Source organism: Hirundo rustica, chromosome 4, assembly GCF_015227805.2.
Source record: "Hirundo rustica isolate bHirRus1 chromosome 4, bHirRus1.pri.v3, whole genome shotgun sequence".
Classification (NCBI taxonomy): Eukaryota; Metazoa; Chordata; class Aves; order Passeriformes; family Hirundinidae; genus Hirundo; species Hirundo rustica.
In genome coordinates, this window is record NC_053453.1 from 47,398,661 (window position 1) to 47,412,893 (window position 14,233).

Consider the following 14,233-nt stretch of genomic DNA (forward strand, 5'->3'; position numbering starts at 1 on the left):
GGTCACTGCTACACATACGTGATAATCCCGGGCTGGGGGGGTCTCACAGTTCAGTTCCTCGCCGCGTTCAGATGCATGCAAACCTCTGCGGAGGCAGCTTTGCTTTCTCTTGGGGTATATTTTTCTATATCAGCAAAGACAACCAGGAAAAAAAACCCGTTGCATTAAGATTAGAAGGGAGAGTCGACTGCTGAAGCGCTTTATTTTTTAGATTTTTATTTTATTTTATTTTTTAAGCCTAATTCATCTTAAATAATCTCAAAACTAGCCGCAAGGGAGAGATTTGTGAATTCCTGTAATGGAAAGCAGTAGCCTCTAGGGCCCAGAGGACATGCAGGGAGGTATTTTCTCTTGGTGGTGCAGCTGAGAGCGAGCGAGAGCGAGCGAGACCTGGAAATGAAAGTAAAGAGATCGGGAGGCACATGGCGGGAGCTGCAGGGGCGGCCGATCCAGAAGCAGAATGCTGCCTTCTATAATTAAATAGCATTTACTATTATTATTACTTCTAGTAATAATACATTAATAATATAACTAGTAATATAATATCATTTATCGAGGAAAGTTTATACAGAGTGTGGGGGGGGGAACCCGAGGAGAGGTGAGTTCTTTATTATTATTTTGGGGGGATTATTTTTGTCTTAAATCAATTCTCTGTGTGTTTGTGTATGTAGAAAGGGGTGGACTTGAGAAACAAGAGAATCTGGATATTGCTTCATTAGAAAGTAAAGGTTTCAGATAATGATTGCATAGATGAAAGACTGTGTAGTTGGAAAATAATATTTTTTAAAAAGTGGTGAAAAATAATACGAGTGAGATTTTTAAACTAAACCCTCTTCCGCCAAAAATGTGGGGTTTGCGCAAAAAAAAAAAAAAAAACAAAAAAAAAAAAAAAACCACAAAAAAAAAACACCTAATCCCACCCCCTGGAAAAAAATGTGGTAGTAGTCTAAAATTGCATAGCTAGGGGAAAAAACCCTGGGTTTACATAGAAAACTTAGTATTAATCGCGTTTGTGCCTTGTGCTTGTTTGTGTTTTGTACGTTCGGGATGTGTGTTCTGGTCTATTTAGTCTGCAGTTTCCCCCTGTTGTTTGGTACAAACCCCATGAAACGGCTTTGGAGTTGCTTTTTAGATGGACCTTCCGTAGGGTCTTCTAAACTTTATCAAATAAGAAGACCGTGTTTTGGTTTTGTTTGTTTTGGTTTTAATTCTTTAATGTTTTAGACAGTTTCCGGGTGGCAGGGGACGTTATGCGTTGGAGTTTTGGGGTTTTTTTTTTTCCTCTTAAAGCCGTCTCCCAGGCTCTAGGAGATGCGTGATTTTTATTTATTTGTTTTCACTTTGCCGGGAAAGACTAGATGTTTCCTGCCGCGGGAGATCCCTCCTAGCGGGGCCGCGGTGTTGGGAGTGCCGAGGTGCCGGAGTTCGGCAGAGTCGCGGGGCTGCGGGAGGCGCCGTCGGCCCCTCTCCGCTCCAGCCGCCGAGGTGGCGCCCCTCCCAGCAGCGGCCTTTACGCAAGGCCGGGGATCGGCGGCCTGGTACTGGCAGTTGTGGGAGGAGGCGAGCGAGGGTTCCCGCGCCATCCGTGTGGGACCAGCCCCGGGATTTAATTTTTCAAATGAGGCGTGGGAATGCGAGCTGGATGGGCAGGAAACTAAGAGCAAGTGGCTTAGGGAAAGGCAGCATCACCCCACAACTCTCTCCTTGCTCCTTGGCCGTGCTGCAGGTGGGGGCAGGAGGAAGGGTGACCCTGTGGTACATGAAAGTGTTATGTGTGGAACACAAGGCTGGAGGGAGTGGAAAATGAGGTCATGGGGGCTGATGAGGTCAGTTGAGGCTTTTAGCCCCCACCACCACCCCCCTCTCAGGGAAACTTAGAGTCAATGCTTTTATTTTCAGTGGGGGCTGGTTGTTGCTACCTTGCTCTGCATTCCCTGAGCAGAGTGCATATTGCTGAGTGCACCTGGTGACACCCCAATGACCCCAGTGATGCTGCAGTGCAGTAGTGGCACTAGGGGGTGCTGGGATGTGAGACCGTGGCTATGAAAGTACCTTGAGGTCGCCGGTGAGGGGAGGGACAGAGGAGTCAGCTGTGGTAGGCACAACATAGTGGTGGGGAATCCAAGATCGGTTGGCTGTGAGAAGCAGTGAAACCCAGGGAATGGGGCATGGCAGAAAGCAGCTGCAGGAGTGAGCAAGAGCCCAAGTTTGTGGTGGGCTCTACAGTTTGTTCTTCGCTTGATGTGTGCCCAGTTAGCTATTCTGCTGCACCATTAAGGTGGCCAAACTGCAGGCAGTGAAAGACTCCCATGTTTCAGACGGGTGTATCCTGGAGCCTTTTTCCCGAGGAGCTCCAGTCTCAGTTTTACGACCTGCCACTTGTACTTATTTCTAGTTGAAAGTTACAGTCAGTGCCTGGAAGTCAGTCAAGTGTCAGCTCATTACCATCTCAGAAACAGAGTATGAAAAACTTTGCCCAAATTCAGCTCTGGCAGAGTTATGAATAACCGCTGTGTCCTTGATAAGATAAATTCAAGCCTTTCCATTGATTTCATGTTTCTACCATCTACCCATCTAGAGGATATCTACCCAGTTTGTGATTCAGTCACCCAGTTCACTGACTCATGCTTCCTTCTGAAGGCAAGAAAACCATTTTGCCCACCTGTAGCATTTTATTCCTGTCTGGCAAATGGTTTTTAATTTATTGATGAACTGTGAATAAAGTTTTCTCTAGATGCTGGACAAGAGAGGATAAATGTTTCTGGACTGAAAGGATAAGAGCTTTGTAGTGGAGATAAAAGTACTCAGTATTTGAATTTTGCTGGTGATTTGAGTGAACAAGTCTTGACTGGGAAATTTGGAGGGGGGGGAAGGGACACTTAGACACAGTACATAAAATGGTTTCTGCTGTGTTTCCAAAAATATTTGAAAGACCAAGAAAACAAAAGCTAAACAAGCTTTGTGCTTAAAATTATTTAGGCTGTAGCTGTGGTATAATGTGCAGCAGAGCTGAAGTGTTACTCATGTGGGTAGCTCACTGTGTGTTGGGTTTGCTGGTGTAACAAGTGCATGGCTTGGTCTGAATGTTAAATGTAACATGGTGAAGAGTCTGGAATGATGAGGGGAGACAGAAGTGACCAAGTTTGCTGTGAGTTGGTGGGGGAGGAGATGTAAGGAGCAAAAAGAGTCTGATTGGCAGCCTCCTGCAGTGGTTGGGGCAGACAGGACAGGAGACAGGCCATACATGAAGGAGATTGTAGGTGTGGAGTCACATCAAAGGGGAAAGAAGGTAGTTGTTCCTGAGAGATGTGCAAGAAGTTGTTGGGCAGCAGCATATAGTGTGCACTTTGAAAGTGTTGCCATGAGGGGATGAGTCTTACTGTGCAAAGTCATGACATAAGCCTGGAGGAGACCTTTAGCAGAGAAAGCTGGTCATGCACTTGCAAGGAGGGAGGAATGTGGAGCAGTACCAGGGAGCAACAGTCTAGAGGGGAGATCAGGCCTGTAGTTTGTGTCTAAAGAAGGCAATGGAGGGTTTGGGGTTGAAGAACATTCTCTCTGGAAGATAAGGTAGAACTGCAGTGCATAAACAGCATGCACAGAAGGTTGCCTTTTAGGAGGGTTTTGTAGCAAGGATCAAACTGTAGCTTTGTATTGTGGGACTTACAGAGATGCAATAGGCTGGTCAGCCTGTGAAGCAAGGGTGAGGATATTCATGCTGGATGCAGTGGCAATAGTGATAAGGAGAGAATAAACAGAAGGGGAGCGTCAGGCTGCAAGAAAAGTTGGGTAACTCTAGAAAATTCTGTAGTCATTCCAAGTAGTCCTTTGGCTGCACTCCAGTTTTGGGTCAGTAATGTTTGAATGTCCTTCTCTCTGGGCAAGCAACAGTAATCAATTCGCTCTGTAACAGACTGACATCCTGCTGTGTGGCATGTTTTAGCAGGGGGATCAGGGCAGCTGTGAGAGCTGGTACTGATCTCTTCACTCCTTGCAGAGTGTTTTAAAGGTTGAGCTCAGAAACAAAAGTAGATGTATGTATCAAAACCTTTTCAAGGTGGTGATCTGTTTTGTGGATATACACAATTCTAAAGGTGTGCCACAGCATTTTTGGAATGCAGCCATTGACTTGGTGATGACCAGCCAGTGTTCAACTGCTCTCCCACAGTCACCGTTTTCATCAGATCCATGGGGTGCTGCTTCACTTTCCTGACTTGTTCCCTCCAGCATGGCTCACTGAGCAGCAAGAGCAGGGCTGCACCATCAGGCAGGACAAGTGAGTAGCTGAAGGTGATGGCACCAGCAATGCCCTCACTCATAGGATGCAGTCCTGCCACACCTGAACAGTGTAGACAGAACTAGATGTCAATAGCAGTGGCCCATCAATAGTCCCAAAGATGAGGTGGTGAATCTGGTCCAGGTCCAGCCAGCAAGTCCAGCGGTAGGAGATGGTGCCAGAGACGGGACTGGAGACAAGCTGCCTGCAGTGGAGGTCTAAAGTTTGTCCCAGAGATAGAACTGAGGATAGGTTCACCTACAGCATAGCTCACACGAGGCAGGACCTGGACCTCAGCCAAAATGGAGCTCCTAGACCTGGAACAGAGGGGCATAGGTGAGGGTCCAAGGTGATGCTGTTTGGAGTACTTTAAACCTTTTAGTGTGTTCAGGGACCAGTCAGCTGGGAATTCTTCCTTCCTCCCTGTGGACTCCCCATGAGTCTTAGGGAAAGTTCACTTGACTCTTTTGCCTCCTTTTCTTCCCCACAGTTTCTCTCTTGTTGTTTCCTGTGAAGACTCTTTCCTCACTCTTGTCTCTGATGGCTCTCACAGTTTCCTACAGTGCTCTGGGGTGGCTCTGTCCTCTTTCATGACTTTCACTGCTGCCTTTGTGGAAATTGTTCCTATTGCTCCTCTTCCGCTTCTCTGTTCTCTCCTACTTCCTCTGTCTTTGCAGAATTTCACACAAGGAAAAAAAATTAATTACCTCTCTCTCCTTGTCTACCTCTCAAGCCTGTCTGTCTGTATTGTTAGTGATCATATTAACCTCACAATCTCCTTATTAAATTTCCTTCTTTCTTCCTGATTGCTCATTATCCAAGCTATTTATGAATCAATGCAGGCCTTCTGTTGGTGTTGTACTAAAGTATACCAGCTCTTCTCCATCACTTCTTTTGAAAGCCTTTGTAGAGATGCTGATCATCCCTCACCTTGTCTGTTGGCTTTCCCTTTCTTGCTATACTGCCCATCCTGTTCGAAGTTCAGCTGCTTAAAAATCTCCTACCTGCTGCTTGAACCAGTGGCTTGGGTTACGTAAACAAAAACATGTGTATTCTATTTAATCTGTTGAAGGCTGGTTTTTGGGAGATGTTTTTTCCTTATCTCTTGTGACTCCGGTGACGGGGGTGGGGGGGGGAAGCGGGGGGGGTGGTGGTTAGGGGCGGGGGAGGGGGGCAGATGCCTTCTGATGATAGCCCAGCCATTAAAACCAGGTGGGACAGTGTTTCTTATCTCTTTCACCACTCCTCCATCCTCCAGGGGGACATTTTCTGATAATGGGCCATTAGGGCCCACCAATGACATGACACATTCCATCATCCCATTGTGAGATGCTCCACACAGTGGGGGATGAGCCAACTCTTCCTAGCTAGATAAAAACTGGGACTGAAGACCACCAGGTATCTGGGTTTTCCACTGGATCCCAGAGGAAGACTGGACCCATCTCACCACCACTGGATTTTCTGCGGGACCATCTCTACTCCGCAGAACCACATCTGTTACTCCAGGAGGACTTAATTTGGACTGCTTCCAACACCCTGACCAGCAGGGTGCCAGGTCATATCCCTGACTCTCTCAGGGTTTTCCAGGATTTTTGTTTGCTACCTTGCCTGGTTTTTTGTACTATATTTGTATTCTCCTTTTTTTTTTTTTTTCTCCAATATTCCTAGTAAAGAACTGTTACTCCTATTCCCATATCTTTGCCTGAAAGCTCCTAATTGCAAAATTAGAATAATTTGGAGGGAAGGGGGTTTACATTCTCCATTCCAAGGGAGGCTCTAACTTTCCTTGGCAGCCAACTGTCTTTCAAAACCACGACAACCAGATTGCTCCCAAATTTACTATCTGATGACTTGGAAACTGCAGTGTCGCTTTCAAGCTCTTGCTTCCTTCTGCTGTCACTTTATCTCACTCGTTTTTCCCCCTTCCCCCAACTCTTCTTTTTGGTAAAGGGCAGGTATCAGTTCTGTGTTTTGTGTGGCACAGAGCACAATCAATAAGGGCTTGCTGAGTTGACAGGATTGATTTTTATGTACCTTAAAGGCCCCTTCATCCTGTTCAGACTGAGTGCGTCATTGATACTGCAAGATATCTTAGAATGATAGGGGTGGTCTTAATGTAAAAGGAAGCTGGATGGTAATGCTCTCCGAGTTGTAGTGTAGAGGTGGAGAAATTACTTTAGTATCTTTTCAGAGGCATTCCTGGGTTGGGAAGGTACAGGGTCGTCATCTGCATCTCATTTCAGTGTTTCTGTACTTGCTGCCTTCGTCCCCAAGTTCCTATTCCTCAAATGCTGAGTATTATTTGTGGTCACAGCTGGTTGAAGTGAAATTTGCTATCACCAGCAACTCAGTTTTGCCACAAAGTACCATCCTTGCTCCCCTTCATTATTCTTTTCTTGTGTGACAGACCTTCGTACCTTGGAGAAAAGTCACTGGGGAGCCATTCCAAAACTTGCTTCCGAACTGCAGAGGAAGTGCAGATAACTCTTGAGCCTTCCTAGGGTGCCGCCCACTCCAGTTTAAAACACTGCAGGATAGGGGTCTGTTCCCTCTCTAAAGAAGTGTTCCCCAGTCTGTACTGCTCTTGCCTGCTGATTTGCAGCATGAAATCCCCATTGCATGGATTCAGTGCTGTCCTTTTATGTGGACCACAGCAAGCAATTCCATCTCCTTCCTTTGCATCTTCCTTTGTGCTGTACTTCCATAAACCTCATGTAGATACGATATGTTTCATAGGCTGTGCAGTTAACCAGTTTAAATCTGTCCCAGGTAAATAGTGGTCAGAATTGCTTATCATGGGAGGGTCTTGGCACAAATTCCTGAAATGACTACCAGTGTAGGCAAAGATGGCATTGGGTTTCTTTCCTAGAAGGCAGTCATGGTAACAGTTGGTTCCCATTCCTTTATTTACTGGCAGCCTAAGCAGAGAGCTCAAATTGAAGTAGTTCCTTTTTGCCTATGTATCCTATCAGTGGCATGTGAGAAAAAGCAGATACTTGGTAGTGAGCTTCTTGCCAAGCTGTACCTGCAGTGTGGATAAATCAGGGCTTCGCTGTTGAGGGCATCTGTTCTGGAACATTTTTTCAGTAGTAAATTCAGACACAAACAAAATACTGTGGTGTTTAATTGCCAGCAAAACTTAAAATGACTCACTTTGTGTTGTCTCTTTTTCCTCCACAGCCACTATAATGGAGAGGCAGAAGAGAAAACAAGAAATAGAGAAAGGACTTCAGTTCATTCAGTAAGTGGACAATCTCAGTGTTCTCTGTGGATTTGGAGGCACTTGTCTTTCTGTCGAGGATTGCAGGAACTGAGTTTTTCCTATTCACTGCTTTGGGTTTGCTGCATGGGAAAGAGATACTGTCCTGAGGATTTTGGCTGTGATTTTTCAGGGTGTTTCTTGTCCTGTCAGCTCTCTAAACTTGAAATTCTATTGTTTTAATATCTTTTGGTTTTGCCCCCCACTGCAGTTCCAGGATGTTCATTACAGCCAGCATAATGCTAATAGTACTTGAACCTTCTACATCATCTTCAGCATGAAGATCTCAAAGTGCTTTCTCAACAAGGTTATCCCACCTTTATTAGGAAGGAAGATAGTGTTTCAGTTCTGTAGGTGAGGAAACAAGGTACATAAGTTGTTAGGCAGCCATATGGTGCCTATAGGAAAAGCAGATGACCTGGCTTCTTTTACAGTTGCCAGCCTGGTTGATGTCTCAGATCCCTCTTGTATGAATATCATGTGGCCTTATATGGCTTGAAGTGGTTGCGTATGTAGTAGATACAAATCCTAGTACTTTCTTTTAAGATACATTAGTATTTCTCCCTCCAGTGTTTGAGTTGGCAGAGGCCTCAAACTCAGGTCCACGTTCCATGGTGAGTAAGGAAGTAGTAAAATTGTAATCAGACCAGTGTGGGTTTTTTTAAGGTCTGCTTTGAGTCCTGCAATTATTATGCCTGAAATCTGTGCCGCTGCTATAGGAAACCCCCCCCCAGATCTTCTGTGTTACATATTTGTATCTTCTAATATGGCCATGATACTTTCATCCCAGTCTGAGACTAAATAGGGCTGATAAACCAGTTTTGGAGAAGTAATTGTGAGATTTATATTGGTAGCACTTATAAAAATGCACAAGATTCTGGGGAAGGAAATAATTTAGAAATATGAGGTGTAGTTCATGCATCTGGGGCGTATCTTGCACTCTGAACAATGAGAATTTGAGTTTGATGCGGAGGAGGGAGTCGAAGTTTGTAAGCAGCATGGTATTTCTTACAAAGCCATGACATTTCCTGTAGTTAGTTTTAACGAGTGACTAGATGAAATCTAAAATACATTTATTCTGTAACCATGTAAGGTCATGTATGCACTGTAGGTAAGAAAAGCTATGAAAGGTGCTAAGGATTCCTCTAGAGCCTATCGATTTGTCCTTGAAGAGAAAAAATAAAATATATGTGGACCAAGCCTGGATGAATTGGGTGGTCCAATTTGAAGAACAGAACCTTTCTCTTAAGTCTCTGTGCTGTTGTTGGTAGGTGTGGCTTGTCTCTCTCATGGAGCTCCTGGCTCCGTTCTCACCCCGGCTAGCTCAAGAGACAAAATGCAGTTAGAAGGAGTTTCCTCAGGGTCCTGAAAGCCAGGAGGCGGCTGAGAACCTTTCCCTTAGCATGAGAGAGCGAGACCCTGTCGACAGCAAAGGAAGGAGGTGTTGTGCTTGATCCAGAGGTGAAACCAGGGCTTTAGTCAGTCTTTCTTCTGTGGTGCTGCCCCAGACCTAGCCTGGGTCATGAGCCCCGAATCAAGAGGCCTGACCAGGAGCCCCCGATCAAGAGGAAGAGAGCTGCGTGGTCTGTCACTTAAATCCAGGGAAGGGGCTAAAGGCAGGGACAAGCCAATACAATCAGGGATAAGATGGGAGTGGTAGAGGGTTGGATTACATTCAAGGAAGGGGACTGGGAAGAATGTGTGAGAATGGGCTGGGGGAAGGGCAGGGACAAACTTCGAAATACTACGTTTTCCAGGAGAACAGGGGAGAACAAACCATTATAAAACCCAGTGTAAAAATGAAGTACAATATGAAACCAAACAGCACACAACAACAGGTAGGTGGTGTTATCCTCACAAGCGCTGCCAGTGTTTGTGGCTCAGCCTTGGCCAAGAAAGTTGTAGTTAAATGGTCTCCTGAACCTTCATTGTTTTCTCCCTTCCTTTGGTGGGGCAGGCCTTAAGGCATGTGGCTAAGGCAGAGAAAAGTGATTGCATTTATCTCTGTATATTGGATTATGTAACCTAGAAATGTGTATTCTATTTCATCTGTTGAAGGCTATTTTTGGGGAGATGTTTTGTCCTTCTCTTTTAACTCCAGGGGGGAGGGAGGAGAATGCCTCCTGATAATGGCCCAGCCATTAAAACCAGGTTGGACAGTGTTTCTTACTCCTTTCACCACTCCTCCATCCTCCAGGGGGGCATCTTCTGATAATGGGCTATTAGGGCCCACCAATGACATGACACATTCCATCATCCCATTGTGAGATGCTCCACACAGTGGGGGAGGAGCCAACTCTTCCTAGCTAGATCAAAACTGGGACTGAAGGACACAAGGTATCCTGTTTTTCCACTGGATTCCTGGAGGAAGACTGGACCCATCTCACCACCACTGGATTTTCTGCAGGACCATCTCTACTCCACAGAACCACATCTGTTACTCCAGGAGGACTTATTTGGACTGCTTCCAATACCCTGACCAACAGGGTGCCTGGTCGTATCCCTGACTCTGTCAGGGCTTCTTCCAGGATTTTTGTTTGTTTCCTTGCTCGTTTTTTTGTACTACTACATTTGTTTTTTCTTTTTTTTTTTTAATATTCCTAGTAAAGAACTGTTACTCCTATTTCCCATATCTTTGCGTGACAGCCCCTAATTGCAAAGTTACAGTAATTTGGAGGGAAGGGGGTTTACATTCTCCATTCCAAGGCGGGCTGTAGCTTTCCTTGGCAGGCAACTGTCTTTCAAAACCAAGATACTCTGTATGTCTCTGGTCTCACAAAAGATTTGAGGAGGTCTTGGAGTGCCACTCTGGTGCCTCTCATTAGATGCACATAAAATACACTTGTATTCTTCATGGCGGTCTCTCATGGGACTCTATGAAACATGGGTTTTTTAGGTGACTGCCTGAAGGCACATTGCAGAGGATCATGTATGCATAGAAAGTAAATGATAATAAAACTCTTCTTGTCTCAGGTCCCTCTTAGATGTGACCATCACTTGACAGCACTGTGACTGTCACTGAGCATAGTGCTCCCTAACTGTGTTCTCTTTGCCTCAGTTGCAGTGATAAAATGTTCACTAACTTACTGAGATCACCAACACAGGACCAGAAAAATGATCTCCTCATCAGACAAAACCCGTTGTTTGCATAGATGCCTGTTTCATGAGTATTTTCTCTTCTTTTTCTTCAGGTCCACATTACCCCTAAGCCAAGAAGATTATGAGGTAATGGAGGTTTCGTTTGTTGAAAGCGGGAGCCCTCTGGTTAGCAAGATTTGTTCTGTTGCACAGCCATTATTTTACATACCAAAATTGAAGAATGTGGGATGGTCTGTCACAATTTGTCTGTGATTTAAAGTGTTAGGGTTCTAACGATGACAACTTTCAGGGAGAGGAGAAGACACTTGAGTGTTCAAGAAGAATGGGGATTTGACTATATTATTCTCCTCTACCAAAAAACCTGACATTTTACAGGAGAGTAGTGATGCAGGAGTATTTTAGTGGGCAAGCAGTTTGCTAAAAGATGTGGAAAGGAATGGGAAATTGGGAAGTCTCTCCTGTTTCTGAATATCCACTTGAGTGTATTTGTTCTTTCCCTGCTGCCCAGGCCTTTTTGCAGAAGCTAGTGAGAAACTTGTTTGCAGAGGGCAATGATTTGTTCCGAGAGAAGGATTTCAAGCTTTCCCTGGTACAGTACGTAGAAGGGCTGAACATAGCAGATTATGCTGCCTCTGACGAGGTGACCATCCCAAAGGAACTCCTCTGCAAGCTCCATGTCAACCGAGCTGCCTGCTACTTTGCCATGGTGAGTGCTTTTCCAAGTCATCCCCCAGGAGCCAGGGTTGCAGTGCTGTGCAGTTGGAAAAGATGTCAAGAGGTGTTTCAGCTGGTTTTGTCCACTCCCTGTTCAAACACTGGAGGAGACAACAACACACAGAAAAGTCTGCACAGTTGCAGACTGCTCACAATTGCGCTATGAGATTGGAGGAAGAATGTGAGGAGAGGGGACCAGGCCCAAGGTACTGCTCTTCAGTGGTGAGGAGTTAGCACCGCCCAGTGTCTTCCAGTATCGAGCAAGTATTTTTCTGGAATACTGTTTATTGCTCTAGAGGCTCTTGCCTCCTCCTTTGAGACACTGGAAGATAGTAGGAAGGCTTTGGGTCTTGAAGAAACTTGAACATACACGTGGAAAAGGATTCTGTAATAGCCAGGCTTTAAAAGGCTGCATGCTTCCATTTTACTAAGGCATGTAACAGCTTTCCTTTATGGCACAACCCCACAGCAGGCCCATCCTGTTTGTAAGGACACCAAGTCCCCTGAAAATTAGCAAGCTGTCACATAATTAAAGACTTTCAAGTGTAACATGCTCAGGGTAGAGGGGAAGACAGGATAGGGTTGCTCAAGCAACCTTAGTTCTGTCATTCCTTGACTTTGAAGTGTTTCGAGTTTTGCAAGATTTGGCAAAATGTTCTCTTAACATAGGTGTGTTTGCGCACATATTTGTGCATGAGGTAACATATGTACTTCTACCTGCCTCTTGTATTCCTGTTTTCCGTTGAGAGATAGAATATTTGCATTCACAGAGAGGGACAAGTTAGTCTGCTGTGCCTCAGCTGACTCCAGATGGTCTGTTCCATACAGGGGTTGTATGAGAAAGCACTGGAAGACTGTGAGAAGGCTTTAAGACTTGACAAGGAGAACATCAGAGCGCTATTCCGGAAAGCCCGTTCCTTAAATGAACTTGGAAGACACAAAGAAGCATATGAGTGCAACAGCCGATGCTTGCTGTCCCTCCCACATGTAAGTTTTTGACATACAACTCATCTTGGGTTTTGTGCTTCACAACCTTCCTCTCCTCAACATGCTTAGCGTGAGGCCAGAGGATAGTGGAAGAGAAATCTTGGCTGTTCCCCCCAAGAACATGTTTATGCCCAGAAATTCCATCTCTCTGACTCAAAGACGTTTGTCCACACATGTTTCTTCAGGCCAAGTTACCTCTCACAGATAGTGCCAGCCAGGAACACCAGTTAGTGACAGCAGGTTCATGGTCTGTTTGTGAAGAGCAAACCCCTACTCTTAACAAAAGGTGAACTAAAGCCATGAGAATGTTTTAATTGGTTGCTTTCATATGTCTAATGGAAATGACTAGGAGCATGGGATAAATGGGAACTGGAGCTCTGAAAGAAAAACACATATGGTTTTCCTGTGTTGGGTACAAATGCCTCACATTTCACTTACTGATTGCTAAGGCAAAGTGATCAAACTTTTTATTTCTTGAGGAACATTTAAAGGTGTCCTTGAGATCATATGGCATAGTTATTTTTGTGTTCAAGGGTGTATAAATTCTTGCATGCAAAAAGGACTATCTGCATATACTAGGAACTAAATATTTTCCTGACAGTGCTTTTGAGCATCCTCTTAGGCCAGTTATTGATCAGGAAACCAAACTGATTACATGGATTCAAGTGAGCGTTGTGCTGATCTTTGTTCTGATCCATTACAGTAATGTTATTACAAGAAAAATGCATTCACCTCAGCAGAAGTTTACTTCCCTTTAGTGTTATAGAAGCAATCTTTGAAAGCCTTATTAGCAGTTATTTATTCCTTGTGTATAGCTTGTAAATTCTAGCTTCTTTGACTTGGCAGAACAGGGTGACCAAAATATATTAGATACTATGTCTGGGGAGTCCCAAGGAACTGTTTTATAAACAAATCCTTTGATTAACAAAAGCATCTAATGCAGGTGTTCTTGTAAAGCTGTATGTGGCCATGTTTGACATTGCAGTTTAGCCACTTGATTTAATTTGTATTTTAACTATATAGTTATATTTAGATAGCTGCCATTATTATCATTAGTTTATCAAACTTCTCAGTGCCAGGAAAGTTAGCCTAAAAAACTGGATATTGAGTGATCTGTATTTCCTATTCTAAGCAATTCAGCCGTGTAAATTAACACACCCCATTGTCTTATTTCCTGCTTAACAGAAATCATAAGCCTTCTCTGTATCAAAGGCAAGTCATGCTATCTATCTATTTTTGCATCGCGTTGCAACTGAGTTCATATCCAGGGAGGATGCAGCTGCTGGTGCCGGGCATGGGAACAAACAAGACGGGTCTCCATAAGCTCAAGAATGCATTTATTACCCCCAGGGATGGAGACAAAGACGAAAGACCAGGCAAAGGGAGGGTCATGGGGTTTTTATAGAGTATCACAGGGGTGGAGTTTAGGGTTTGGCTCAAGGGAGGAGTTAATACAAGAAGAGTAAGAGAGAATTCCTGCCTCTTTAGAACGGGAGCCCTCTGCAATCCATTTGACTCCTGTTTCCATTACCCTCTGGAGCACACAGGTACTTCCATCTTTGCATTGCTGTAATTGCTGAGAGCTTTGTTGTGGTCAAGACAGAGCCTGTCTTAAAACTTCGGTGATAAAGGATCTGCCACTCATTTGGCTCACTGTCTATCAGAGTGAATTTATTTCTGGGTGCAGATACTCAGTGCTGCTAGTTTGCAGAAGTTCTCAGTATGGTGAAGTTAATAATACTTCTGTGATATGCTTACATTTGGTATGTCATGGAGTATTTTAGTAGAGGAAATGGACAAGCTAGATTTTGTTTTCACTGAATTCAGTGAAGTTGGTGCCAAGACTAATGTTAAGGGTGTGGGGGAGCGAGTACAATTGAAAAATGGCACTCTGGATT

The 14,233-nt window shown here is 44.5% G+C and overlaps 1 protein-coding gene across 10 annotated transcripts in view; it reads left to right on the top strand.

Annotated features, from left to right (window-relative positions):
* The first annotated feature begins 323 nt into the window (after positions 1–323).
* ZC3H7B (zinc finger CCCH-type containing 7B) overlaps positions 324–14,233 on the top strand; it is a 51,593-nt gene continuing 37,683 nt past the window's right edge. For 7 of the 10 annotated variants that reach the window (XM_058420466.1, XM_040061108.2, XM_058420468.1 and 4 more), the window contains exons 1-5: positions 4,594–4,612; positions 7,457–7,517; positions 10,727–10,760; positions 11,143–11,340; positions 12,177–12,335. In XM_058420466.1, coding sequence (XP_058276449.1) covers positions 7,465–7,517; positions 10,727–10,760; positions 11,143–11,340; positions 12,177–12,335 — 444 coding nt within the window. In that variant the 5' untranslated portion in view covers positions 4,594–4,612; positions 7,457–7,464. Of the gene's footprint in view, positions 599–4,593; positions 4,613–7,456; positions 7,518–10,726; positions 10,761–11,142; positions 11,341–12,176; positions 12,336–14,233 lie in introns of those variants that run through there. The other 3 variants (XM_058420469.1, XM_040061113.2, XM_040061115.2) reach the window with 3 other exon arrangements.